The sequence below is a fragment of the Gopherus evgoodei genome, chromosome 6 (genome assembly GCF_007399415.2).
Source record: "Gopherus evgoodei ecotype Sinaloan lineage chromosome 6, rGopEvg1_v1.p, whole genome shotgun sequence".
Taxonomy (NCBI): Eukaryota; Metazoa; Chordata; order Testudines; family Testudinidae; genus Gopherus; species Gopherus evgoodei.
In genome coordinates, this window is record NC_044327.1 from 41,866,671 (window position 1) to 41,893,153 (window position 26,483).

A 26,483-nucleotide genomic window follows, 5' to 3' on the forward strand; every position below is an offset into this window, starting at 1 on the left:
CTGAACTTCTCCTGGCATGGTTCCTTCTTAGTTGGGGCCTGGGAGGGAATAAGTGGTGGTACTCTTGCCAAGCCTACTCAACTTGTGGGATCAAAATGACCCTGGCACTCAGAGTAGATTGTGCAGATTTTGGCAAGCGTCTCTCCTCTTCTCCTTTTCTAATACACCTTGATGAGTGGCAAAATAGCTAACCATGTTGACCTCTAAATTATCATCACTGGCACTTTTTGAAGTGAACAGAATACCTCACCTTACAGCTATTGTTTCATGCAGTGTTGGTGTTGTAGCAATGGAGTTACCTTTACATCATTGACACTTTGGTCACATTTATTTCATAAACATAACAGCTAGAGAGATGCTTCTTACCAAAAAAAAAAAAAAAAAGCTGAAATGATAGAACCAGAAGGCCGCATGGGAGAGGAGCCAGTATGCTGTTCGAGCCCTGGCGCTCAGGTTGAAGTTAATGGCCCAGATCCTCTGCTGCAGCCAAGGAGGGCGTTGTGTAACTGAGGGTGGGGCCAGAATGGAAAACCAGCTTTAAGCCACCTTTGTGCTTTATCAGTCCTGAGTCTGCTGTGCATTAAGCTGGTCCCTGGTGTAAATCCTTCCTAACTTGGTGCATTTACCAGGTTCCCAAGGGATCTGTATGATATGGAGGGTTAGCAGTGGGTAGGGATACCCATACCTCACATGTCTCCTGGCCACCTCTCTTGTGCTGAGACACTGTAGGAGCCTCTTTTAGGCTACATCTGCACTGAGAAATTTCAGCCATTCTCCCACGGTTCATCTAGCACAGGTGAAGCTGCATTGATGCCAGCAACTATGGGAGCTCTAGCATTCATGTGCTGTAGGTGCTTTTACCACCAGGTTATCTAATCCTGCTTAAACTGGTGATAAAAATCACTTGCTCCATTGACACCCTTCCCGCTGTTGCCAGCACTGATGGTGCTGCTCTGGTGCTAGATCAGCATGGGAAAATAGCTGAAAATCCTGTGTAGACAAAGCAGTTAGAAATCCTAATGCTTATATTTTAACCCTGAGTCCACATTGCAGAATGGTCCTGTTATAGTAGATCACTTGTTGGCAGCACATGGGCTTCAGCCTATCCCACTTGACAAGCCAGCCAACTCTGAATTAAAACACCATCATGCTTGAGATAAGGGTTTCGTGGATGGACAGGACTCAAATCAGGGGCAACACTCAAGTTAACTTTGTAGTGAAGATAAGCCCTTGGACACTCAAAATGATCAGCTGTTGGAGCTATATATTGGAAAGGAGATGCCGTACAGTGCTGTCTAAAACTGTCAAATTTTAACTAACTTTTTCTTGTTGTTTCAGGTTGTATGTCTGGTTGGACTTGATGCATGAAATTTGCATGACTCCTAACAACATATTTCTGGATTTGTCAGTGAACAAACATGGCCTACCCAGCGATTATTAGTGGCAGTACCTCAGGTAACAAACGTTGGGACACTTTTCCCTACTGAGTTGTTTTTTTAAATTCTCTTTCTATAAAATTTTGAATCTGTGAGAAAGATCAAGGTGCAAATGACTTAAACTAATATTTCAAAGTTTTTTCCTGCTTTCTCCTTTAGTTATTTTTGTTTCCTCTTTTGAGGTATTTTGCAAATAAGCTCTCCTAACTTGAACATATGAACTAAGGTTCTAGTGGCAGATCATCACCTGGTATAAATCAGCCTAACTGCACTAGTTTGCACCAGAGATGGATCTGTCTCATAGAATTTCACTGCAGAAAAACAAATGGATATTGTACTATAGTTGTAGTGGAGTTTTAGGGCTAAGGAGGTCTCATGTGTGACATTGGAAACCTATGGTGTTAAACATCCCTTATATGTCTAACCAGTACTTCTTTTGGTTTCCACCATTATTTAGAATAAGTTTTAATTATTCATTTTACTTTTCCTTCTTTGAGTTATGAAGATCCACCCGCATTTATTTGGGTCTGGGTACTCTTTAAAATTTGAGTCCAATGGGGTGTTCAAGGGTTATTGATAAGGCTGATAGATTGGAAGGGGCCAGAGATTAGAGGACAGTTGATAAGTGCTGCAGCGCTTTTCCTCACTGTTCTGTCAATATTTTCTTGATCTCTGGAGCGTTTCACAAACATGACTTTAGCATACTACAGTCAGGACTTCAACAGGGACTACATGGAGAATTTCGGGTGCAAAGCAGAAACTTATGCATACTCCTTTAATACCAGAGCACTGAGTTTTCCTAATGTATGTATGCTTGCAGCATGGGTGTGTGAATTGAGGTTTGGGTAGGTTGGAAGGGTGTTACATTTTTTTCCCATGGCATTCATGTGAAACCTTAAACATCTTTTTGGTGAGTCAAAAATCAAATTATTCCTATTTTAAAGATCATACAAAGTATTTACTGGACTCACACATGCTTGTTGAAATGTAGTCTAATAGATATTAACAGGGACAGTGTTTGTATTTGATGCACATGTTATTTGGCAATGTCCTAAGTTTAGAAACTTCTGTTATAGGACTAGTATGAAATCCAAAAGGTACTGGCTGCATCAGTTATATTTGCTATAGAATTTTGCTATAGAATTCAACAATACAAAGGACTAGAAAGTTTTTTCTCTCCGGGCAAAAAGGAGTGCAGTTGTCTTTGGGTGTGCAGAGAGATGGGAACTCTTGTGTTCCCAAGCCTAACAGACTGGTAGGATAGATGGAAAACTTTATTGAAAGTGAAGCTATCAGTAATTTCTGATAATTGTTTGTCACTGGTAAAAACAGCCGTAAAACATGGCAATAGCAGAAACGACTTCATTTAAAAAGAAATCTTATTTTGAAAAGATTCAAGATTATCATATGATAAGGGAGGGTTTTCTCTTTTGATATAAAGAAAAAAGTTGTATTGTGTGTGTAACCTTTTCTAGAATAAATACAAAGTTAATTTTAAAAAAGCTTTATAAAAGTCTTGCATTCTGAATTAGACACGAGTACAGGGTTAGCTCCTCACCCCCACGTGTTTTTGGCTTTTAAAAAATATACTCTTGATTCAGGCCAGGCAGAACTATTCACTCCTAAAAAATGTTTGGAATGTTCTGTATAGATTCAGTGCATCAGCCTTACTTTTGACTATAGCTAATTGACCTTTTTTTGTGTTTTGTAAAACTGTCTAATAACAGAAAATGGTGATAGTCTGATGACTTCAACTTATAAGGAGCTAAATGTTTGAAATGGGGATATATTAGTACAAGAATCTTTAGTTTTGGGACTGATATGTAAATAGGATTCAATGCAGAGTAGAAACTGTTTGCTCCCTTACTCATTGAGAGCAAGTATGATCAATTGTGTCAACACAAAAAGTTAGGTTGTGTACTGTTCTGCTTCATAAGGAACTGTCAGGACTTGTCTGCTTTATAAACCCTTGAGGCCGCAGTCCTAATGTGTAACACTTAGTTTTGTATGTGCATGCTTCTCCAATCCCTGACTATTTCACAATGGGTTAAGCACTGGACTACAGATGTATGATTTGCTATTCTGCTGTACTGAGTGAGGGAGATTGCCTTTAACTCCTGTTCATCTGGGCGTTGGACATATTAAAGCAGGTTTCTTAATTGCACAGTGTTCTAAGAGTGAAAAGAAATTTCAGAGGTGGAGATTTTCTGCACACAGTACCCTCTGAATGAGTTGTCATCAGGAAAAGAACTAGGTAGCTGTGTAATGAGCTTCAGCACTAGATTTATGCTACTTGAATAGTTTGACTGCTTTGAGTACAAATTCAACCACCATCATCTACAAGGTGATTAAAGAACAGTGCTTTGCTTTAGCTGCTAACTTACCAACGTGAGTACGGAGACCACTAAATGTGTATGCCTACTGTGTCCTTTTGGTTAATTTTCTGAATACTTGAGCCTGTCTGGTATACTACAGTTTGGCAACTGCAGACAAGGTCTTGAGGGAGTTTTCAGGTTTGTTTGTAGGAAAGTTTCTCTCTATTTAGCATGTATATACAAATGCTCTGAGAACTTTTTTGAGGAGTATGCATTGAAATGAAAATACATTTAGTTATAAATATTGGTTTGTGCATGTGAGGCCATCTACAAAGCAAATGATAACTTTATTATGAAAGCGAGCTGTGAGAAAGGTTGTTGGTTATAAATTTTTATAGTTCTGGTATATTTCAGCAAAGATGATGTACTTTAAATATGGCTAGTAAATAACTGGAACTGTAATGGAATTCAGACCTGTCAGTCAGTGGTTCAGTTTAATGATTAAATTACTAAAGTCAAGTTTAATTATTCCTCTTTTGGTTTTGTTGCACAATATTCATCTGCATTGCAAAAGTTTTTTTGTGTGAACCTATAAGCTTAGTTAATCATCCTCAGATGTTAAAGGAAATTAGTTTGTAATAGGGTCTCGCTTTTAACTCTTGGTTTAGGTCTCACTAACATCAAGCATTGTCAATGTATAGCCTGTTCAAGAGGCAGCCTAAGTTGCTGCAGATGACCATGAGAGAAACATGGCTTTCTTTTCTCTTTATAGGAAATAAGTTTTCTGTTTTGTTGCACTGCAGGTTTCTGTGGGGCACTGAGTACTCTCATCTCTTCACTTTGTAGTATCCAGTCCTGAACTGGGTTTGGGTTTTTGTGCTGACTGAATAGGTCTCTCAACTCAGTGGGTTTGAAGGTGCTTGGGAAGCGCATAGTGGCCTAATGCAGCTGCAGCAGGCACTCTGTTGTTAATGTCCTGCTTAAGTGAGGAGCTATGTGGAAGTTTGGCCTCGTTATTACCAACCAGTGACTCTAAACAAAGTTCAAGCACTGAAAGGCAGGGCAGCTAAGATGATTATTTCTCAGATTAGTAACAGTGTCTTCACCACCGTCTGGGTTCAATTTACAGCAAATATTACTTGGTTTATGAATCAGCCTTAATAGACACAGAAGCAACATGGTGAGGGCCCCCCACCACCTTTGCAGTTAAGTCTATCAAGGTTTTCACTAAACCCCTGTTAACAGAATGTCACTGCTCATTCCAGTCTGAAACTTACAATATGGGGGGTTCCTTGGAAGTAATCCTAGTTTTTCCCCTCCCCGCCTGAAAAATCTTTAATGCCTTATTTTGAATGGAAAAGTCTTGATTCTTTTAGCTGCTTTCTGATCTGTTTTAACTTACATAAATTAGTTTTGGATCAGGTACACCAATGAGCAACAAATCCCATAATATGAAAGTGGATTCACTGGTGCAATGCATACCCAAGAAAGTACGCTATTCCTACAATACAACAGAGCTAGAAAACACTGCTAGAGAATTGATCAAGAGGGTCACAATTCAACCTTGTATTATCCTCAAAGGCAAAGAGCAAAACTAAGCATAATCCTTCTTACTGATACCTCTGCAAATTTGTGTGTAGAGCTTGCAGAAGCATGCCATGCATCAGTGATTAGCAGGGAAAATATCTTTCCTGCAACCCACAGTCAATTTGAGAGGAACTGTTAGAATTTTAAAGGCATCCTTGCATTGCTGTGCAATAGGTAAGGCCACAGGGGTCTGTATAATAGTACGGTAGCATAGGCCCTGTGATGGGGTATTTACCCCACAAATGCAGTGAATGGACCTGAGAAGCTAATTAACCCATCTGCTTGTGTAACACCAACAGACCCCAGTCGTTGGCGGGCAGGATCGAACTGGGGACCTCTGGAGCTTAGTGCATTGGCCTCTTACCAGATGAGCTAAAAGCCAAACTCTCTCTTATCTAAGGCTATAGACTGATTTTCTCTCTCTCTCTGTGTGGTCTCAGTGCCACTAGATGGGACAGAACACCACACCCAGAAGGTGTGTGGGTTACACTTGCACCCATTTGAAAGGGCCAGGCCTACCTAGAGAGAGAAGCCAGCTGGAGAAGAGCTGGTTTGTTTTCCCCTTAAAGAGCTGGGTGAGCCCAGTTTGAGGAGGAGACCCAGAGGAGAGGAGGTGGAGAGTTTCCTCCCTCTGGGAAGCAGCCGGAAAGAAGGCTGAGAAGCAAAGAACTGACAAGATTCTCCAGCTGGAAGGCTGACTAGAGATAAGGGCTTTGAAAAGCTGTAGCCGTTCTGAACCTCTGAGTGAGGGGAGGTGTATCCCAGCCCCTGGACTGTGGGCTTGATCCAGGCACAGAAGCCTGTGGTTAGACATGAGAACAGTCTAGAGCAGCAGAGATTCCTGAGGAGGTGGCTGTCTGCTGTGCCCAGCTGGGCTCAAGGTTTGGTTTGTATACATTTTGTTGGATTTTTAAAGGACTCTGTGGCCTTGGAAGGGACATGGTCTGGCTGGAGGGTCAGGAGGCCGGAGCAGGATAATGGAGGGGCACTGAGGCACAGCTGCCTTAGTGCCACATCCAGCCAGGAGGGGGCGTGTTGGGGCAGCAATTTTGCCACAGCCCAAATCAATTTTTTCTTTGCTTTAATGTTGTTGTTTTTTATTGGGAGTGGAGGGGGTTGAGTGTCTGTATTTTTTTCCATTGTCATATGCAGTGTTGTTCCCAGATCAGTCCCATGATATTAGAGAAACAAGGTGGGTGAGGTAATATCTTTTATTGGACCAACTTCTGTTGGTGAGAGAGACAAGCTTTAGAGCCGCACACAGCTCTTCCAATAAAAGATATTGCTTCACCTTCCTTGTCTCTCTATTTTGTCCCTCAGGCTAAATTTTTTCTATAACTTTTCATTGTTTTTAGAATATTTTTCCTCTAAAAACCTCTTTCTAAAAGATGTGGAGATTTTTCAAACTTAGCTTACCTTCTCCCTTGCCTGTTTTACTTTCAGTGCAGGGTTTTCTGTCTCAGGTATTTATTGGGCCCTATTGCTGTAGAATCAGAGTGTCTCAGTCTTAATGTAGTTATCTTCACAACCCCTGAGAGGGAGGGAAGTGCTGTTATCTCCATTTTACAGAGGGAGATCAAGTGATATACGCAAGTTCATATAGGAAGCCTGTGGTTGAGCAGGGAGTTAAACTTAGATCTCCCATGTCTTGGGCTAGAGCCCTAACTTCTGGATCATCCTTCATCTTCCTCCTTTCCCTTTCCCCTCTCTCCTTTTTCCTCTCATGCCCACTTTCCAGTTGTCTTGGGATTGGGGCTGGAGCACAGGTGTTGTACGCTCTCCTCGGTGTGTGGGTGTGATACATTAACTGGAGGGTGTTGTCTTCTACATGCAAGTGAGCTGAAATTAGATCCTGCATGGAATCTCTTTGGTTGAATGAGATTTTAAATATTGTCCCCCAACTAATTTTCATACTTTCTGCTGTACATAGAGGAATATATCCTCAAAGCATTCAGTGTAATCCAGTGAGAGTCAATGATGGGTTAAAAGGGTCTGGAGACCTGCTTCATATAAGCAACCAAGCCTTTAAGTAGAGCTCTAGAGTACAGGCTTCCAAGCAGCAGCTTATCTAGTTCCCCTAATTTTATTTATATTTAATTTTAAATATTGAAGTCTGATAGACAGCTAGCTCTCAAATACAACTGATTGAGATTCCCTGGCTCTAAAGAGAGAACTATAAAAACTACTGGCCCACTTGGCAGAGTTTTTGTTCTCTAATGGTTTAATCCAATTTAGGGTGACCAGACAGCAAGTATGAAAAATCGGGACAGGGTGTGGGGGATAATAGGTGCCTATATAAGACAAAGCCCCGAATATCGGGACTGTCCCTATAAAGTCAGGACATCTGGTCACCCTAATCCAACTCCCACTGAAATCTCCCATTGACTTCAGCAGGACATGGATTCAAGCCCTGGGTTTCAGAGACCTGATTCTGCAGGAGCATACTGACACTTTCTAGATTTAAAGAGGGAGCAGAGCACAAGTAGTGCATGAGGAGAAGAGCTGCCAGCTCTGCAGGAATAAGCTGTACTACAGGTTTGGGGAAATGTTGCCAAGTCCTGTGACTTTTTTCACAAGTCTTGGGAGTTTTTCTTAAAGCCACATGTCCTGGGATCATGTGATTGGGAGAATCTCTACTTACTTTTTTTAATTACAAAATAATAATAATAAAGTTTCAAGCCCTCATGGTTGCAAAAAAGAGGCTTGAAAATTTGAACCAAAAAGGCACCCAAGGCCAAAACGCAAATAAAAAGAATCCAGCATTACTTTTTTAAATCTCGTCTCTTGGGCTCTATAACAGTGTGTAATTGACCAGCTATTGATTAAAATGTCTATCAATAGTTTATTAAGCCTTTATATTAAGGCTGCATTTACAGAGTATGACTATTTTAAAGCAAAACTTCCACTGCTTTCTAGGAAATTTTACAAAATATTTATAGGCATGTTCTCCATTGCTTACAAGTTTGCTTGAGCTACTAGTGTATTTTTATGATAAATCGTTATAGTAGCTTCCCTGATTATTTTTTTTTTTAAGGCTGCAGGAAACTCCTCATAAAGAATATGATCTTGGACCATGTACAACTAAGCACAAACCTCTGGCAGACCCTGCAAGGTCAGGATTTGTAATATTTGCTAGTTAAGGAGAAACTAGATTGTAATAGAACTTTAGAATGTTAATGGAATCTGTTTGGTGATTCTCTTAGGAAGGCAGTTGTTTTTCTTGTCATCTAGGTTAAAGTTAAAATACATTTTTTTTGGTGTGAATTTCAACACTAAATTCAGATGAGCAGAAGCGAGTATTTAAGATCATAGAAGCTCAAGACATTTGGCTTCTGTGATGAAGGTTGAAACTTCAGTACCATTTTTGCACTAATTTGAACATCATGGATGACTGCTGGAAATGACAGGCATATAGACAACTGTTAGCATTCCTCTATACTGCAGGGCTGGTTTCCTGAAGAACAGGCTTTTCCAGAGTAGTGTTGCAGTGCTACTGAGGGTACATCTACACTACAGGGTAATTTCGAATTAACATAAACCGGTTTTATAAAACATGTTATAAAATCGATTGCACGCGGCCACACTAGGCACATTAATTCGGTGGTGTGCGTCCATGGTCCGAGGCTAGCATCGATTTCCGGAGCGTTGCACTGTGGGTAGCTAACCAATAATAACAATAACTTCAATTTGCGGCCACACTAACCCTAAATCGATATGTTAATATCGATTTTAGCGTTACTCCTCTCGTTGGGGAAGAGTACAGAAATCGATTTAAAGAGCCCTTTAAATCGATATAAAGTGCATTATAGTGTGGATGGGTACAGCGTTACATCGATTTAACACTGTTAAAATCGGTTTAACTTGCTAGTGTGGACCAGGCCTGAGTCTGCAAATGTTGAGTCCCCTTAGTTCAAACTTCATATCGTTTGCTTAGTTCGCCTGTTATGAGCTAATCAAGTTCAGATGAGTTCATATTTTTGTTGAACCAGTCACCCAACCAGTGCTGGTTTGGTTCAATGGGACAATGTGACTCACAGTATAAATATGTAGCTATGGCTTGCCTTTCCTTCAGTATTCAGAGTTCGATAGGCATACATCCTATCGTGATTACAGTGAAAGAGAATCAACTGAATGCTTCCTCTTTTCTTGGCTGTTGATTTGGCACCTTTGCTTCCAAACAAGAGAACAGTGCTGAGTTGCTGCATCTCTTTCTGTGTTCCATGAATGGGCAGACTGCAGCAATACCCGCAAGATTTATACAGCTGGTACCCTACCAGTGCCTCACCCTTGGAGATGTGCTGATTCACCTTGATGATGCACACCACTTTAAAACAAACTAGGGTGGAGACCTTGACATTAGTGGGGTGGAGGGTTGAATGCACCTCAAGCAGTTTCAACAGCACAATGCCATTACAAAACTTACCTAAATTTTCATTAAACCCAACATCTCGTACGTAGTAATTCCAAATCTGCCTAAGGGGCAAATTTCTTAAAATTCTGAATGGACACATGTTTTAGTAGCTGACTACCTACCTGTCTATTTAGGGTGGATTTATAGTAGTATCTTACACACTAATTATTTGACTGTAGGGGTGCTGTTGACACCACTGCATCCTCTCCAGCAATGTATTGTCATGGCATTAGCCTGACTTTGCTCATGCATCTCTAATAGATCCTAAAGAGTCAGAATGGGCAACTGCTTCTCTTTTTTCTGAGAGCTCTCACCGAAGGACTGGGGTCCTAGGACTCAGTCCTGGTGTCTCTCTGCTTGCCTGCCTCCACTCCCTATGAGTGTTGTTTCTCTCAAGCTTCCCCAGTAATTTTACAAACAAATGTCGTCATTAGGGGCTTATCTACACTTAAAATGCTGCATTGGCTCAGCTGTAGTGCTTCAGTGAAGACACTACCTACGCTGAAGTGAAGGCTTCTCCCGCGGGCATACTCATAGGTACTCCACCTCCCTGAGAAGCGGTAGCTATGTCAACAAGCCCTCTTGGTGACAGAGCACTGTCTACACTGGGAACTAGATTAGTGTAACTGTGTCGTCGCTCGGGAGTGTGGAAAATTCACACTCCTGAGTGACGCAGTTATATTGACATAAGTTGCTTGTGTAGAGCAAGCCTCCACTGTTTCTTCATGTGTGGATAATACTCTCTGAGATGTCCCTATATTTGGGAGGAAATTGAAGTCTGGCTGAAGATAAAGCCAGATAAGATGGCACTGATGCTAATAGGAAGGGCATAGCACTGACAGGATCAGTCACTTAATGTTCTACATCAGGGAGCATTGCAGCCAAGGTGGAGCGCAGTCTATATCTTGTTGGATTGCTCATTTCTCCTGGACACCCAAAATATCCAGGCTGTCTACAAACACCTTCTATCTTTGGTTAGCCAAAAGACTACTCCCCTTCCTCTCTAGTGCTGATTTGCCTATGGTCATCATCCTCTTCTCACTTCTCAAACTTGTGCTGTGTACTCTGCCTGGTCCTGACCATGAAAGCTGCATGGAGATTGCAGCTGGTCCTTCTTGTGCGGTCTGCCTCTTAACAGGAAGAACTGGATCCCTCTCTGATTTGAATCCAGTTAAACATGCAGGTCCTTACCTTCTAAAATCATTAATGGTCTTGGGACGAAAGTATCTCAATGACCACCTGTTCCTTATCCCCACCACAGTGGTTGTGATCAATAGGGGCATGGACACTCACAGTCCCCAGTGTGAAACTTTGCAGAATTTATGTGAGTCTCACTTTCATATGACACTATGACCCAGATTTTACTCTCACTTAGACTAGTGTAAATCCAAAGTAACTCCACTGATGTCAGTAGAGTTACTCCAGATTTGCACTGATCTGAAAAAAAAGAATCTGGCCCCGTGGTGAAGTGTGTTAGATATGTTTAACTCATTTGTTTCCAAGAGCAATCTCGCACACACAGGAGACAGCAGTAGATGTGCATGCAGGTGTCTCAGAAGAAGCACTAGAATAAATTCTCCTGAGACTTGCGAGGCGGGGAACAAAATCAGTGATGAGCTTTTATCACCTGACACTGTTAAGTGCAGATACAAGAGTCCCAAATCTTTCTGTTTTGATCCAAAAACATTTTTCTGGCACTGTTCTGTAGTTTTCCTGACACTTTTCTCTGAGCTTCTCCTGGGAAAAGAGGTTGAGAATTATCTATAGAATTGTCACTGTTTTCTAGCTTTTTAAATCCATAGACTTAATTGAAGTACCGGTAGTTTTACAGCTAGTAATTTAGTGCCTGATGTCTGAATTTAATCTAGTTCCAATTAATAATTCTGCAACAGAAATGAATGAAGAAATGACTTTACTTGGGCTATTGTAATAATGTACTCACTCCAGACCATTTTGTATAGTACCTAAGCCCAAAGATTACATAAAAACAGCCTCTACCAGGTTTTGCTTAATCAACAGTGCTAGGGAGTTGAGTGAGTTCTCACAGTGCATACTTTAGCATTACCCCCATATCTTGTAATTCTTCCTCCTGAAATGCAATTCCACTCTGCTCCCAATGGGATGTAACTTTGTATGTGAACATACTCATGCTTCCTTCTTGTTTCATCCAAATTCATAACTATCACAGTTATTGAAATAAATGGTTGAACTTATTATCTGTATGATACACATTGCAGCTTTCACAGCACATGATGCTTAGAATAGTAGCAGTGTCTGAATAACACAGTTCCTAGTTGTCTGGATAGACTTTAAATTACAGACTTCCTCTTGGAGACTTGTTCTGATGGATCCTGGTCTGAACTTGAACACAGTCAGCTTTTTAGAGATCCCAAAATTTGGATTTAGAGTGACAGATGCTGTTGTTTCACATCCATCTTGCTTCTTTTCTGTCTAGTTACAAACATCTAGACATTTTTTCCCTCCAAAGTGGACAGTATGACTACTGTCTCTCTGGTAACCCTTCCCTATCTGTCCTGTCATTTGACTTTTTATGAATGTGGCTTTTACTACATTTTATTTTATTATACTACTGTCCTGTACCCCATATGCTGTGTGTGGTAACTTACAGAGAACAAATATTTTGAATAGGGAACGTCCTGGAGCTTCTTTTTCCTTTTCATTCACAATTTTTGCCTGCCATATTTGAATAAATAGGAGCTTCCTATAGTCAGTGAATAGATACCTCCCCCCCCCCGAAATTTCCTTGAAAATCCACTTCACATATGTTATCCCAAAAGTTCAGACTTGGCTGCCACATTGTTCAATATAATCCACCGATCATCCACGCTCATGATATGCAGCCTTTGCATTTAATATGACTGACTCCAAAGATACTTAATTCAGTAAGATCTTCCAAAGGTATTATAGGAAATTGGCATATCTGTCACAGGCATGGCAGCAGAACTCCAAATAGACATGAGATTATTTTACATCTTTCCCTGGAAAAGCGTTGTGGAAAAAGGCAGTGCATATTTTTCAAGGTTCAATAACTCATTCCTTCCTCGCTGCAATTGTGGATTTTTTTTTTTTGCTCCACATTAGTGGTAAGTGTCTTCATACCTTTTACATAAAAGTGCTGTCACAGATCCACAAGGCATGCTATGACTCTGGCAGTGTATACTTTTAAGTGCTAGGCCTTGACCCTCTGCTTTTTACAAAGGTGAAGCCCTGTGGCTCCACCGCTGTGAGACTGAGGCTCTGGTTTCACCACATCCATTTCTCACAATGGCTCCTTCCACAGATCTAAAAGAGTTTGAACAATGCTGGAGACTTGCCGTCTTGTGAGCTCTACAGCCAGCAGATGTGTTGCAGTGACACAGGACAGCCTGTTCAAAACAAGATGCCACTTACCAGTCAACTGCAATGTAGTATTTAGGGACATTGAGTTAGAATGGTAAAGCAAAGCTTGCATGCACATGCTTGTTACAGCACAGTCCACCCGTCTCACCCAAACATCCAAGATTCCACCCCCTAGTTCATTCGTTAGCAGCGTTCTTACTACAGTCTGCTAACATGTCTGTTCTTTATCTCAAGCTCCAGTCATGCTGTTTCCACATGTTATACCCACATTGCCTGGCAGTCCTTAAAAGTTAATGTCCAGTCCTTCATTTTCCATTGTATCTATCTCTAAGGTAACTCCATATATATGTTAACTGGTCTTGACAGACAATTCATACCCATCCCTACCTCAGCCCAGTGTCTATGTGGTGAACACCAAGTCACTTGGTTGCTTTCCCTCTGCTGTGTCCCAAGAAAGAAATTACCTTCTTCATTCCTGGTGGGTAACAATACAAAAGGAATGGGGGGAAACTGAGTCCTATATCTGCTTTTCATAAAAACAGTCCAGAAATTTTCCACATTCTCCACAGGTGTGCTCAGAGGGTGTCATGAGCAAAGATCATATGGTATCTGAGTCAAAATATGATGAGCGTTGCCTATCCTGCTTACTGGAAAAGGGCCTGCACTGCATCTTATGGCATAATGGCCACTTCTCCTTAAATGGTCATTTGAAATATGTGTTAACTATTTATGCTAAACAATCTGTTCCACTTTTGTATTTAGCAGTAACACTTTTTGAGTTAGTTTCTGAGACCTGAAGAAGAGCTTGGCATAGCTTGAAAGCTTCTCTTTCACCATCAGAAGTTGGTCCACTAACAGATATTCCCTCACCCTCTTTGTCTCTCTATCCTGGGATCAACACCACTTCAACAATACTGCATACGTCATATGGCTCAAGTTAGTCTCCTCTCACTTAAAATGGCACTCTGGTTTCTGTAATAGAGACTCCTTCCAAGATTTATTTTAGAAGGTGACATTGAGCCGTGAGTGCACAGCACTGGTCTGGTGTCAGAGCAATTAAATTCTTGAAGGACACTCTTAGAATTTAAGGCTAGAAGGAACCATCATGATCATCTAGTCTGACCTCCTGCACAATGCAGGCCACAGGACCTCACCCACCCACTCCTGTAATAGACTCCTAACCTCTGGCTGAGTTACTGAAGTCCTCCAATCATGGTTTAAAGATTTAAAGTTACAGAGAATTCACCATTTACACTAGTTTAAATCTGCAAGTGACACATGTCCCATGCTTCAGAGGAAGGCAAGCCTACCTCCTCCTCCCCCAGGCTCTCTGCCAATGTGACCTGGGGAAAAATTCCTTCATGATCCCAAATATGGCGATGAGTTAGACCCTGTGCATGTGGGTAAGACCCAGCAGCCAGACACCTGGGAAAGAATTCTCTATAGTAACTAGGAGCCCTCCGCATCTAGCATCCCGTCCCGGCCACTGAAGACATTTCCTGCTAGCAGCCAAAGATCAGCTACATACCATTACAGGCAGTCTCATCATACCATCCCCTTCATAAACTTATCAAGCTCAGACTTGAAGCCAGTTTGGTTTTTGCCCGCCAGCTCCCCTTCGAAGGCTGTTCCAGAACTTCACTCCTCTGATGGCTAATTTCAAGCCTTCCCTGTATCTGTTCCAGTTTGAATTCATCTTTCGACATGGGAGACCAGAAGTGCACATAGTATTCCAGATGAGGTCTCACCAGTGCCTTGTATAACTGTACTAATACTTCCCTGTCTCTACTGGAAATACCTCGCCTGATGCATCCTAGGTTTACATTAGCCTTTTCCACACCTGCATCACATTGGTGGCTCATAGTCATCCTGTGATCCACCAATACATCCAGGTCTTTTTCTTTTTCTGTCATGTCAAACTGATACATCCCCAGTTTATAGCAAAAATTCTTATTGTTAGTCCCTAAGTGCATGACCTTGTACTTTGCACTATTACATTTCACCCTGTTTGTATTACTCCAGTTTACAAGAGTTTGAACAGGGAAATCATTAACAATATGCTAATTGCTGTACTCAGTTATTGACACTAGCTCCCCTGCTTGGCCATCAGAAGTGCATGTAAGTTTTATACAGGCATGTAAGTAAACTAAGTGGACACTTCATGACATAAAGGGTCACATTTTCAGCTGTACCTCTCTATGGGTACATACAAATTGATGTTTGCACATAAACTGGATTAGCTAAGTACCCAATCGGTTCTCTTAAATTATTTGCATACTTAAATGCAGATTTTGCATGTGAAAGTTTAGAGGCTGAGTTAGGGCTGGCTGGAAAGGTGACCATAAATCTGCTTCCGTCGTTGGTATATCTGCTAAAGTTTGAAGTCTTTTTAAAAGCAGTTATTTAAGCCAAAAATACATGTTTGACATTTTATACACTAAATTAGCACAAATTTTAGTGAGATGCCCCTTTGAAAAGGGGGATAGGGTGTTCTGAACAACATTTTAAAAAGCGAGCACTTCATCTATATTTTTCCATCAGTGGTGCAACAAAGACCCTCTTGAACAAATGTCTGAGATGAATCATGTTCAGCTTGCACTTGGACTGTGTCCCTTGGTCTGTCTGATTTTTGTTTTGGAAGGCATTGTGATATAATCTGTTGTTGTATGAACCCAGAATGGCCACCAGTAGACACCTGTCTGAATATTGGGTCCTCTGTTTCTGTCGACAGATCGGGTTCTCAGTCATTAGTGCTATTTTCTAGCCTTTTTTTTGTTTTGTTTTGTTTTTTGTTTTGCTTCCATTGTAAACAGTAGCTGACAGTTTTTTTGTTTGGCACCATAATAACCTGGAAATCCAAGAGAGTGAATAAACACACAATCTCTGCCTTTGGTTTTAAAATTCATTAGTCTAAATAGATGTCAACATGTGCATCAATCTATGGAGGGAATTCTGACACATTTTCAGATATTTTTTCTCCTCTTATGTTTATGGCAGAACTTTTGGGCCTGCTGGATTATTGAGAGAGCTTTGAAGAAGGTCTATTGGGGTGCGTGATCTTGGACGGGAGAAATCTCTGTCAGATGTCAAGCACTTGAAACCACAAAATAAGAAGCAGATGGAACATGTGGGGACAGCTGCTGTTCTCTTTCCCTTTCCAGAATGTTTCACTATCCTTTAATATGTGTTTTCATTACTCAGTTTTTTCCAAAATAATTTTGGCATCTACTTTTGAGCATAACTTCAAGTTTGAGGGGGAGAGGAGGAACTGTTTCATTTTCATCTCCTGTATTCAACAAACTCCTATGGAAGAAAACTAAAGACAGGCTGTCCTGTTTTTCTTTTATCTCTGTTAAGAACCTGTTGATCAAACCAGAAATTGTACTAGTAGCTCAGAGGCTTCCTGTGAATTACTTTTTCTTAAATGAAATTGGTAACTGCTTGAAAGGGACAAATTTTAGGTCTGATTTCTCCGCAGACAGGAATTCTGTGTAGAAGAACAATGAGAGCAGCATTCTACATGGAATGGGTGATGCAGGGTTTGGCCACCATTCTAACTGGCACTGTATGCTAGAGTACTGTAAAGACCAAATGTGGGCATGGTCCCAGCTGCCTACGTGCTGCTCAGTTAGCTGTACACAATGAAGAATGAGGCAGATTGTGCATTGACACATCAGCAAGTGGCGTTAGTTGTTTGGTTTCCACCCAAGATTTGGGCACATGCTTCTGCTTAGTACCATGGGCAAAATTTTGTTTACTCTGCCCAGATACTTATTGTTGTTTCCTCCTTTCTTCTTGAATCAACTTCAGATCTGCTCTGCGTTCACCTGACAGTGGCATGACAGCTGGCAGAGTGCTGGGTTGCAGTACATACATAGTGACCACCTGCATTTCAAGGAAGTAAAAGACAATTGGACAAAGCTTATTTTTAAGAGACCACACCCCCCAAAATATTTTTTCTTCATGTTAGAAAATCCTGGATTTATATTTCAAGGGTGGGGTTCTGCTCATGATCAGTGCTTGAACAAATTCTTTTTCATCTCATTAAATAATACTTTGCTCCTTACTGAATACAGGTGGATATTAGGCAACAGATACAGGATATCCCTTAAAATACAGCTCAGATAATCTTGCTGTGGGCTAGTTTTTGGGGGGGGTTCATGCTGGTGTGTGGCAACATTCATGTCCATGTACACACGCAACACTGGTACAAAGCCCATTTTCAGCTGGAACCGAGTCTACATTATACATTTGTCAGTGCGGTTGCACCAGTGCAAAAAGTTTTCATGTAGACCAGACCTGAGCATGTGAGATGTGTAATGTAACACACTGCTGCCTTTGTGGCACAAACGTAGTGACTAGAGTGCTAAGATTAACTCTTTGTTTTGGTTTGGTGGCAAAAAACTTTAGCAAATGGAAAAGTAAAAAAACAGAACCAAACATTTAATTCAATCTGCAGTGCAGTGTTTTGTTTGGTTTTTGAGCTTTTTAAAAAACTTTTAAAAATAAAATTAAACTACATTTTTAAACAAAACAATTTCGTATAAAAAAATTGAAATGTTGCATGTTGAAAGAAAACATGTCAATGTTTTAGGAATATTTTTTTCAACACAAACCGTTCACCAAATTCTACATGAATTCACTAAATATTTCATGTGAGCTGAAGCTGCATTTTTGACTTAAAAAGCTTTTTGGCTAAAAATTTTTCCGCACTTGACGTGTCATTTTTGAGGGTGAAGTATAGTAATAGGATCCAGTAAATCGAGGGCAGAGGATAGGCATTCAGACACAAACCAGGGAAACACTGCTGATACACTTTTCTTCTAACACAGTTTCTAGCAATCAGCCTGCATGGATGCTGCGAGGGGTCTCTACTTCCCTTATCTTCTAGAGCAGTGGTGGGCAACATGTGGCCTACAGGCCGCACGCAGCCCATCAGGGTAAACCACTGGCGGGCCATGAGACAGTGTTTACGTTGCCCATCCACAGGCATGACCGCCCACAGCTCCCAGTGGGCGTGGTTTGCCGTTCCCAGCCAATGGGAGCTGCGGGAAGTGGCAGCCAGCATGTCCCTGCTGCCTGCACTGTTTCCTGCAGGTTGCCCAGCACTGTTCTAGAGCCTGAATTCCTACAATGCATTTGGAGGAACTTACTTTCTGCTGTTCACCACAGTTCCAGTTCCAGCTGACAGCAGAATGTATGGATGGATATGGCTATCATGTTTTAGTGGTATGTGTACTGTTTCATTGCTGGTGAGCCAGAGTATCATACCACTAGAGCAGTGGTTCTTAATCTTTTTGGGGCTCAGGACCCACTTCGATTGCCTGTCACTACCTAGTAAACAAGTTTTAGTCCAAAAAAAAATCTGGATTACTAAGTATTTCTTACCCACAATATATAATACACATTAACGTAATAAGTAAACCGTGCATACCGTAGCAGCAGCTCCTGTCCTATGGGGCTGGCTGGGCCATGCACTGGGTGTTGTGACCTCTGAGGTCACACACCACAGGTTTGGCCTGGCCCCTTTGATGGCAGCTAGCCACACCAACGCTGCATGAGTGGCATGAGGTTCCAGTACCACTCACTCACTCAGATTGGTGCAGCCAAAACCCCTTCCCCTGCCCCCATTATCATGACTGAGGGGAGGCTGAGCCAAACTCAAGCAGGGAGCCAAGCCCAGTCACCCCCGTGAGACTAGAGCCAGACAAGGCACTGCTGCAGGGTGAGTGTGGAGACAGGCTCAGCAGTTCTGCTTTCCCCGCCAACAGCTTCACAGCATTGCCAGGCTATTTTTAAAAAAAAAAAAAAAAAAAAAAAGAGCAAAATCAACTTTTAAAAGAAGCAGCTCAAGTCCAAAACAAGCTCAACCAACAGTGGACAAGAAGCTTGATATGAGTCAGTGTGCCCTTGTTGCCCAGAAGGCTAACGACATTTTGGGCTGTATAAGTAGGGGACATTTTGGGCTGTGTAAGATTGCCAGCAGATCGAGGGATGTGATCATTCCCCTCTATTCGACATTGGTGAGGCCTCATCTGGAGTACTGGGTCCAGTTTTGAGCCCCACACCACAAGAAGGATGTGGAAAAATTGGAAAGAGTCCAGCGGAGGGCAACAAAAATGATTAGGGGGCTGGAGCACATGACTTATGAGGAGAGGCTGAGGGAACTCGGATTGTTTAGTCTGCAGAAGAGAAGAATGAGCGGGGATTTGATAGCTGCTTTCAGCTACCTGAAAGGGGTTTCCAAAGAGGATGGATATAGACTGTTCTCAGTGGTACCTGATGACAGAACAAGGAGTAATGGTCTCAAGTTGCAGTGGAAGAGGTTTAGGTTGGATATTAGGAAAAACTTTTTCGCTCAGAGTGGTGAAGCACTGGAATGGGCTACCTAATGAAGTGGTGGAATCCCCTTCCTTAGAGGTTTTTAAGGTCAGGCTTGACAAAGCCCAGGCTGGGATGATTTACTTGGGAATTGGTCCTACTTTGAGCAGGGGGTTGGACTAGATGACCTCCTGAGGTCCCTTCCAACTGTGATATTCTATGTTTCACTGCCTCTTTATAAAACAGATCTCAATACTCCTTTGCTTAAAAAAAAATACTACTGTGGTTATATTATTACTACACCAGAACTTAGGATCTGCCTCGTGCTATCATTTGTAAAATGTTCATGGCCACCTGCACAGCACATGGACCTCAGCCTGTCCCTAGTCGCTGCCATACCACTTAGCTGCCTGTGGCAATTGGGTTTTTTTCCACACTCTTCTGTGTGTTGAGGAATTTCCAGCATGGTAAAGATGTACCCTGGAGAACTACAGAAGTGAGTCTAGTGAAGCTGTGGAGCACATGGGAGCATTGTCCTAGACACGCTTCCCACATCCACTGTTTCTTTCCAAAGAAGAACAGAGTCTTCTCCCTGAATCCCACAGAGGCATAGAATGGTTCTTTTCCCTTCCTTAACACCTTGGGGAGGGAGAAGCCTAACTTGGGAATCTTTGTTTAGTCAACCTGGATTTGTTGTAGCGTAATCTTGTTCAGTTGATGTTTACAGTATGCATTTTAGGCAGAGATGAAAAGAGGTTTAGCTGAGAGATTCAGGAATCTCTTTAAGGGCTTGTCTACACTGGCGCTTTACAGCACTGCAACTTTCTCGCTCGGGAGGTGTGAAAAAACACCCCCCTGAGCACAGCAAGTTTCAGTGCTGTAAAGCAGCAATATAGACAGTGCACCAGTGCTGGGAGCCGCGCTCCCACTACTGGGAGCCACGCCCCTCGTGGAGGTGGGTTTTTTTAGAGCAGCTCTGCCACAACTACACAAGCCACGTTAAAGCGCTGCTTCCGCAGCGCTTTAACATTGCCAGTGTAGACTAGCCCTAAGATGTTGTGAATTAAAATCTCTGGGCCGGGATTCCCAATTACATTGACTTGAGTTAGGAGGGATATCAGATCACTATGGAACCAAATAAGCTTATGTATCATTTTAAACAACTTGTCTCAATGTGAAAGGCACCAACTGTAGCTTGACCATTTCCTTGAAAAAGAAAAATGCTTGTGTCTAATTTATATAGACAGGTTTTATTTTTATCCTTCAAATTGTAAGTTGCATTAGAGAAGAGTAAAGAAAAGCAGAGTGCATTGGGATGATGGCAGCTACAATAGAGATGATTATTTGCCCAAATTTTGTATGTGTGTATGTGTGTGTGTGTAGGGAGGAGAGGCTAATGAGTAAGAGGAAATCATCACAGCGTTTCATTCTTTCCTAGTTTGACATCATCAGAAAGATTTAGTCCTTTTTTGCTTATGTTTTAGTACAGTACGTTTGTCATTGTTTGTTTTTATACATTTAACTCATTGTGAGGAGTAGTCCTCAGTGTCATTTATCACTGTCTATGATGCAAAGAAAAACATTGGAATTAAGCTTCAGTGGCTGGCAGGCAGACTAGAATTTTGTCAGGAAATTCCAAAAGAGTATAAATAAATTCTCTGTAGCAAACCCTGGGCTCCTTGCCTGCTGATGTGTCAGGAGTACGCATTCCCTTTATGGCTGAGGAAAAATGTGCTTCAGACTTAATTTCCTGAAAACGAAACACTGAAACATTTAACATTTACCTCTTTGCAGAATGGTAAGTAAGGCTGTCATATAGAGGAGAAGTTAGAGGGGGAAATGGATGTTAGCTTTGTTTGCCATCGGTTAAAAAAAAAAATTGAAAAAAAAATCTTTTTTTTTTTTTTTCCCAAACTGGTGTAATTGAAAGCCAGCCTCCAAGTCCTGGTACATGCACATTAGTTGCCTACATTCTTGCTGTGGTTTGGTTTGTTTGTTTTAACATAAAGTTTCGACTGTTCTCTTTGACAGAGTCGCACTGTGTTAGGCTGCAGACTGAAGAAAGTTTGTGTTTATGGTTTACATCAACTCTGGTCATGGTTCTTGTTGTTGTCCTGTGTTTGTTACATACTGAGAAGTTAGTTTCTTGAAAGGATGCATGTTCAGCGATGTGCTTATATATTAGGGTACTCTTTATCTTCAGTTGCATGAAGTGCCAGACATATTTACTTATATCAAGGTCTCGGCAGCAGAGGTAGCAAAATCTCCTTTGGGTGGCTTGACTGTGCTGCTAGTGATCTACTTCGAAACCACTGTTTTCAGCTATTTATAATTTGCTCATAAAACAACGTTTAGGCTGATATTTTATATGCTTTCTGTGACTGATGCTGAACTTTATTTAAAAAAAAATAAAGTTTGAAAAAAATCAGGTCAGCAGTTGGAGCTATCCAAGTATGGAGAAAAGGTGTTTTTTGTTTTGTAGGGGGTTTTAGTTTGTTTGTTTTTTTTGTCTTGTTCAGACGTGTTTTCAGATAATACAGACGGCTTTTGTTTTAAAGTATCAAATGCAGCACGTATCTAATCCCAAGTGAGGAATCTGTGCTGGATTTTTAAATGGAAAAACAAAGCTAACCTGTTTTTGAAATTGCATACTGAGTGCATGTAGAGTATATCACTTTTCTTACTGTCCTAAGCATGTACCAAAAGGTAGCTGTCCTGGTGCTCAGAAGTGAACATATTTGTGGAATCATTATTCTATAAACCAGTTTTTTTCCAGTTGACCTTACAGCTGCAGAGAGGGTGACCTGGAAATGGGGGTCTCTGCTATAGTTTCATACAGTAAGCTTATATATCCTAAAGAGGTTAGAAACTTTCCTTATGGTGAACCTTTCCCTATAACAGTAACCCTATGTAACTGTTCCCAACTTCTCACCTGTTCAGAGGTTAATAAACTAAGAAAGATAATGACATAACAAACTCAATCTGTTTCTGTGAGTACACACCTGTGTCTGGGTAGGAGACAAAGGCAGCTGCCTTTGCTTGAGTTTCAGTTGATGTAATTGATTGAAGAGTTGGTTTGAGGGTTAGGTTGGGGATATAGATATGGGATGGGAGAAGCCCTGTAGTTAAGACCTGAGTTTTATCTGTGTCCATCCTGACTGGCAAAAGCTAGCAAGAAGGCACTGGAACCACTGAAGTTGCTTGTCAGTACTATCTCTTTAAGGAAGCACTAATTAGACTCTCTTGAACAATATTGTGCGCAGTCTCATTACTCTCTTTTTGTTAGGGAATGTTATTGAGAAGGCTGTGTGGCAAGACCTTTTCAGCAGAATCTGAAGTAGTGTTTGTCCTTGATTTTAGCTGATTTGGCTTTAGGTCTGGGCCAGGGTGACAGATTGCACGAATGAAGTTGGTTGGTAATCTGCTGATGATAGATGTGAGGTGTATATGCTTATCCAGATGACCAGAAGGAAGTGGTGACCTGCCTTTGGACCCCAGCAGGGGTGGATGACTGGCTGTGTTCCTTTCATTTTGACAGATTCAGGGTGTTATTGGATAGCTGCTCTCCTCTGAATCAAGAGCTCTCTTAGGTAGAGTTTCACAGGGTTCCCTTCTGTTGCCATCCTGTTCAATGTGTGTATGGGCTTGTCTTTGCTAAGAAAAAGTTATACTCTCAAATCCTGTCAGATAACTCACAGTAACAAACATGAGGTGAAATCCAAGTGGAGACCAGGCAGATTGTAGTTTTAACTTGTGTTAAAGTCAGTCTGCCTAGTCTTCACTACAGTTTTACCTCATGTTAGTTATGGAGAGTTAGCTCACGTGAGTTGAGAATGCAACACTTTTCTTAGTAAAAATGCACCCTATAGGGTAACTAGGAAGGAAACATGAGCAGCTTCATCCTCTGTGTCAGCAGTTCTCAACCAGGGGTCTGTGGCCCTTTGAAGGTCCATAAGCCTTTTCAGGGGGTCCGCCAAGCAGGGTTGCTCAGATCCCCAGTGGTTGAAGCTTGGCACCCTGTGGGGTGGACCCCCATCCCCCTGCCTTGCGGGGGGTTAAAGCCTGGAGCCCTGAGCCTCAGTGCCCCATGGGGCAGAAGCGCCTGCAGAAACAGCCCTGTGGGGCAGAAGCCCTGGCATCTCGGCAGAAGTCACCCCACAAGGCTAATCCACAAGCCACCCTTATCCCCCAGCATGGCTAAAGCCCTGAGACCTTGAAACCCTCCTCAGTCGTGTGAAGCAGTAACCCCTCCCCCCCCCACACAGCTGAAATCCAGAGCCCCCCGCAGCTGAAACCTGGCACTGCCACCCCTCCTCGTTCTCCCCTTCCCACTGCAGGGCCATGGAGTTTTTATAGTACGTTGGGGGAGACTCTCTGTGCTGCTTGTCACTTAGCTCGATATCTCCATCTCCCTCAAACTGGTCTGTGTGGATGACTGATTTGCCTAGTGCTAAATGGCAACCTGTGGCTTTGAGGCTGGTTACTTGACACACTTCAGACAAGACTTAGAGGGGCAACTGGGAAAAGTGACAAGATACTGTTGCCCCATGCCTGCCATTGGTACGCAAAGTTCACAACCTGGAGGTGTTGTGGTTGCTGAACTCAGCTGTGGGGCTTAAACTGGTATAGTCCCCTGTGATTTAAAGGAAGGGGCAGTTGGCATTCTCATGAAGTTACCTGCCAGTCCAGGACTGGCTTTTCCTCTACTTCAACAGCGCCAGAGTCAGTTGACAGGGCAAACTTTAAGGCCTTTTTCCATTCAGGCTTTTGAGAAGTGTGTAATTAGGGAGTGTTTACTGATCACCATGACATGTTAACATGAATAAGGTGGAGTTTATTTTTTCATTGATTGATCTTGTACCTTTTATTCTTTAGTTTTTATAACACATGCCTAAAACAAGTGGCTGTGCATGTAGTAAAGTGAGTAGAATAAAATAAATATTATCAGATGATGGAGATGCATCCTCAAGTAGATAAATCATGAGAGATGCAGAAAGTTGCAATTTTAGAGTATGCTTGAAAATAGCCTGGCACCTGAATCTCCCTGATTTGCATCTGGTTTTGGAAGCAAAGTAAGCTGGGTTGGGATGTCAGCGCTTGGATATGGAGACCGCTAAAGGCAAAAGGAGTCTGCAGGTTCACCATATAGTTCTTATGCAGCAGCGCATTTGAAAGAGAGAGAAAGTCAGTTTGTTAAAGGAAATTTTCTGAAGGCAGCAAGACTGTGGTGAACCAATACTTGCTTTCTGTGGCACTCCCTCCGGTCCATGATAGCTGCCCACTTTCTTCTGATTGCCCTTTTTCCAGGGAGCTCTGGAATTTGAGTGGGAGAGCGTCTCCCATTGACACAGTGTAATGTGGACCCCGCGGTAAGTAGGTCTAAGTAGATCGACTTCAGCTATACTATTCACGTAGCTGAAGTTGTGTAACTGAGGCCTAAGTTATCTTTTCAGTGGCCAGAAGGCTTGATTTGGTACACTTAAAGTATCTGTGCTGCAGCATCACCAAAACCAGCGCTGTACCAGGAAAACTAGTTCAACCAGAGAGTAGGCTTCAGCCTACAATTTATATGAGGGGATTACTAACAGAGAACGTAGATTGATTTGAGTGTGATAAGAACCATATTGTATTTTTGAATGCAGATGATCCTAGTTCAGTTTTGTGTGTGCGCGCGCAACGATTCCTCATAAATAAACATAATCCTTTATTTGGTGTTAATTAGCTTTGGTGACTCATTATATCCTGCACTCATTGTCCAGACTAGACTTGTCAACCATCATTTATTCTTACCAGAATGCTCTTACTCATTCGCTGTTCTTGATTTTTAAAATCAAAATATTGCCTCCACCATAGCTAACCTTGGAGGTGCAGTGGCATATAACCTTACAAAATTGCCACCATTTGAGCTGCAACTTCTCAGCTCAGAGATTTTTTATTTTTTAAAGAAAAAGGAAGTTCAGCTCAAACGTATAAGGATCAAACATTCAAATAAATGCATGTAATTATTTTTGGCAAAATACTTTTGAAATGCACTATTTATACTTCATCTTTCTTTCCTCTTCCCCTTTGAGAGATTCCAAACCACCCCCCAACCCAATCCACCATTTATTGCTCTTAGTTACTTCCGCATTAATGTAAAATTGGAAAATTCCAAGATAAGGCTCCCACATCAAATTAATTCTGCCCCCTTATGTGTGTCTATTGCATTTGCATCTTTTTGTTAAATAGTAACTTACTGCATGTGACTTGTAGACTGTTATTAGGCACATGTTTTATGAGTACTAAAATTAGACTCAGCAGAATTCAATTTTTATTTTTTTTTATTTTACAGATATTGATGATTTTTATTGATTTAAATGTTCACAGCTTTGGGTAATTATGGTGGGGGAAGGCAGACAATTTTTTAATGATAGCAGATGTTGATATTCAAAAGTTAGTTTTATAGACTCATAGACTCATAGACTAATAGGTCAGAAGGGACCAATCTGATCATCTAGTCTGACCTCCTGCACAAGGCAGGCCACAGAACCCCACCCATCCAATTTTATAACAACCCCTATCCCAGGATCGAGTTATTGAAATCTTCAAAACTGGTTTGAAGACCTCAAGCTGCAGAGAAACCACCAGCAAGCGACCCGTGCCCCACGCTGCAGGGGAAGGCGAAAAACCTCCAGGGCCCCTGCCAATCCGCCCTGGAGGAAAATTCCTTCCCGACCCCAAATATGGCGATCAGCTAAACCCTGAGCATGTGGGCAAGACTCACCAGCCAGCGCCCAAGAAGGAATTCTCTGCAGTAACTCAGTTCCCATGTCATCCAACATCTCCCCGCAGATCATTGAGCAGACCTGTCTGGTGGTAATCCAAGATCAATTGCCCAAATTAACAATCCTATCATAACATCCCCTCCATATACTTATCAAGCTTTGTCTTAAAGCCAGGAAAGTCTTTTGCCCCGACTACTTCCCTCGGAAGGCTGTTCCAGAACTTCACTCCCCTAATGGTTAGAAACCTTCGTCTAATTTCAAGTCTAAACTTCCTAATGTCCAGTTTATA

The 26,483-nt window shown here is 41.8% G+C and overlaps 1 protein-coding gene across 2 annotated transcripts in view; it reads left to right on the plus strand.

The window, feature by feature from the left end:
- KANK1 (KN motif and ankyrin repeat domains 1) overlaps positions 1-26,483 on the plus strand; it is a 179,725-nt gene that overhangs the window by 111,608 nt on the left and 41,634 nt on the right. The window contains exon 2 of one of the 2 annotated variants that reach the window (XM_030567139.1): positions 1,339-1,455. The exons of the other annotated variant lie outside the window; for it this stretch is intronic. Coding sequence (XP_030422999.1) covers positions 1,419-1,455 — 37 coding nt within the window. The 5' untranslated portion in view covers positions 1,339-1,418. The remainder of the gene's footprint in view (positions 1-1,338; positions 1,456-26,483) is intronic. 2 annotated transcript variants of the gene reach the window in all.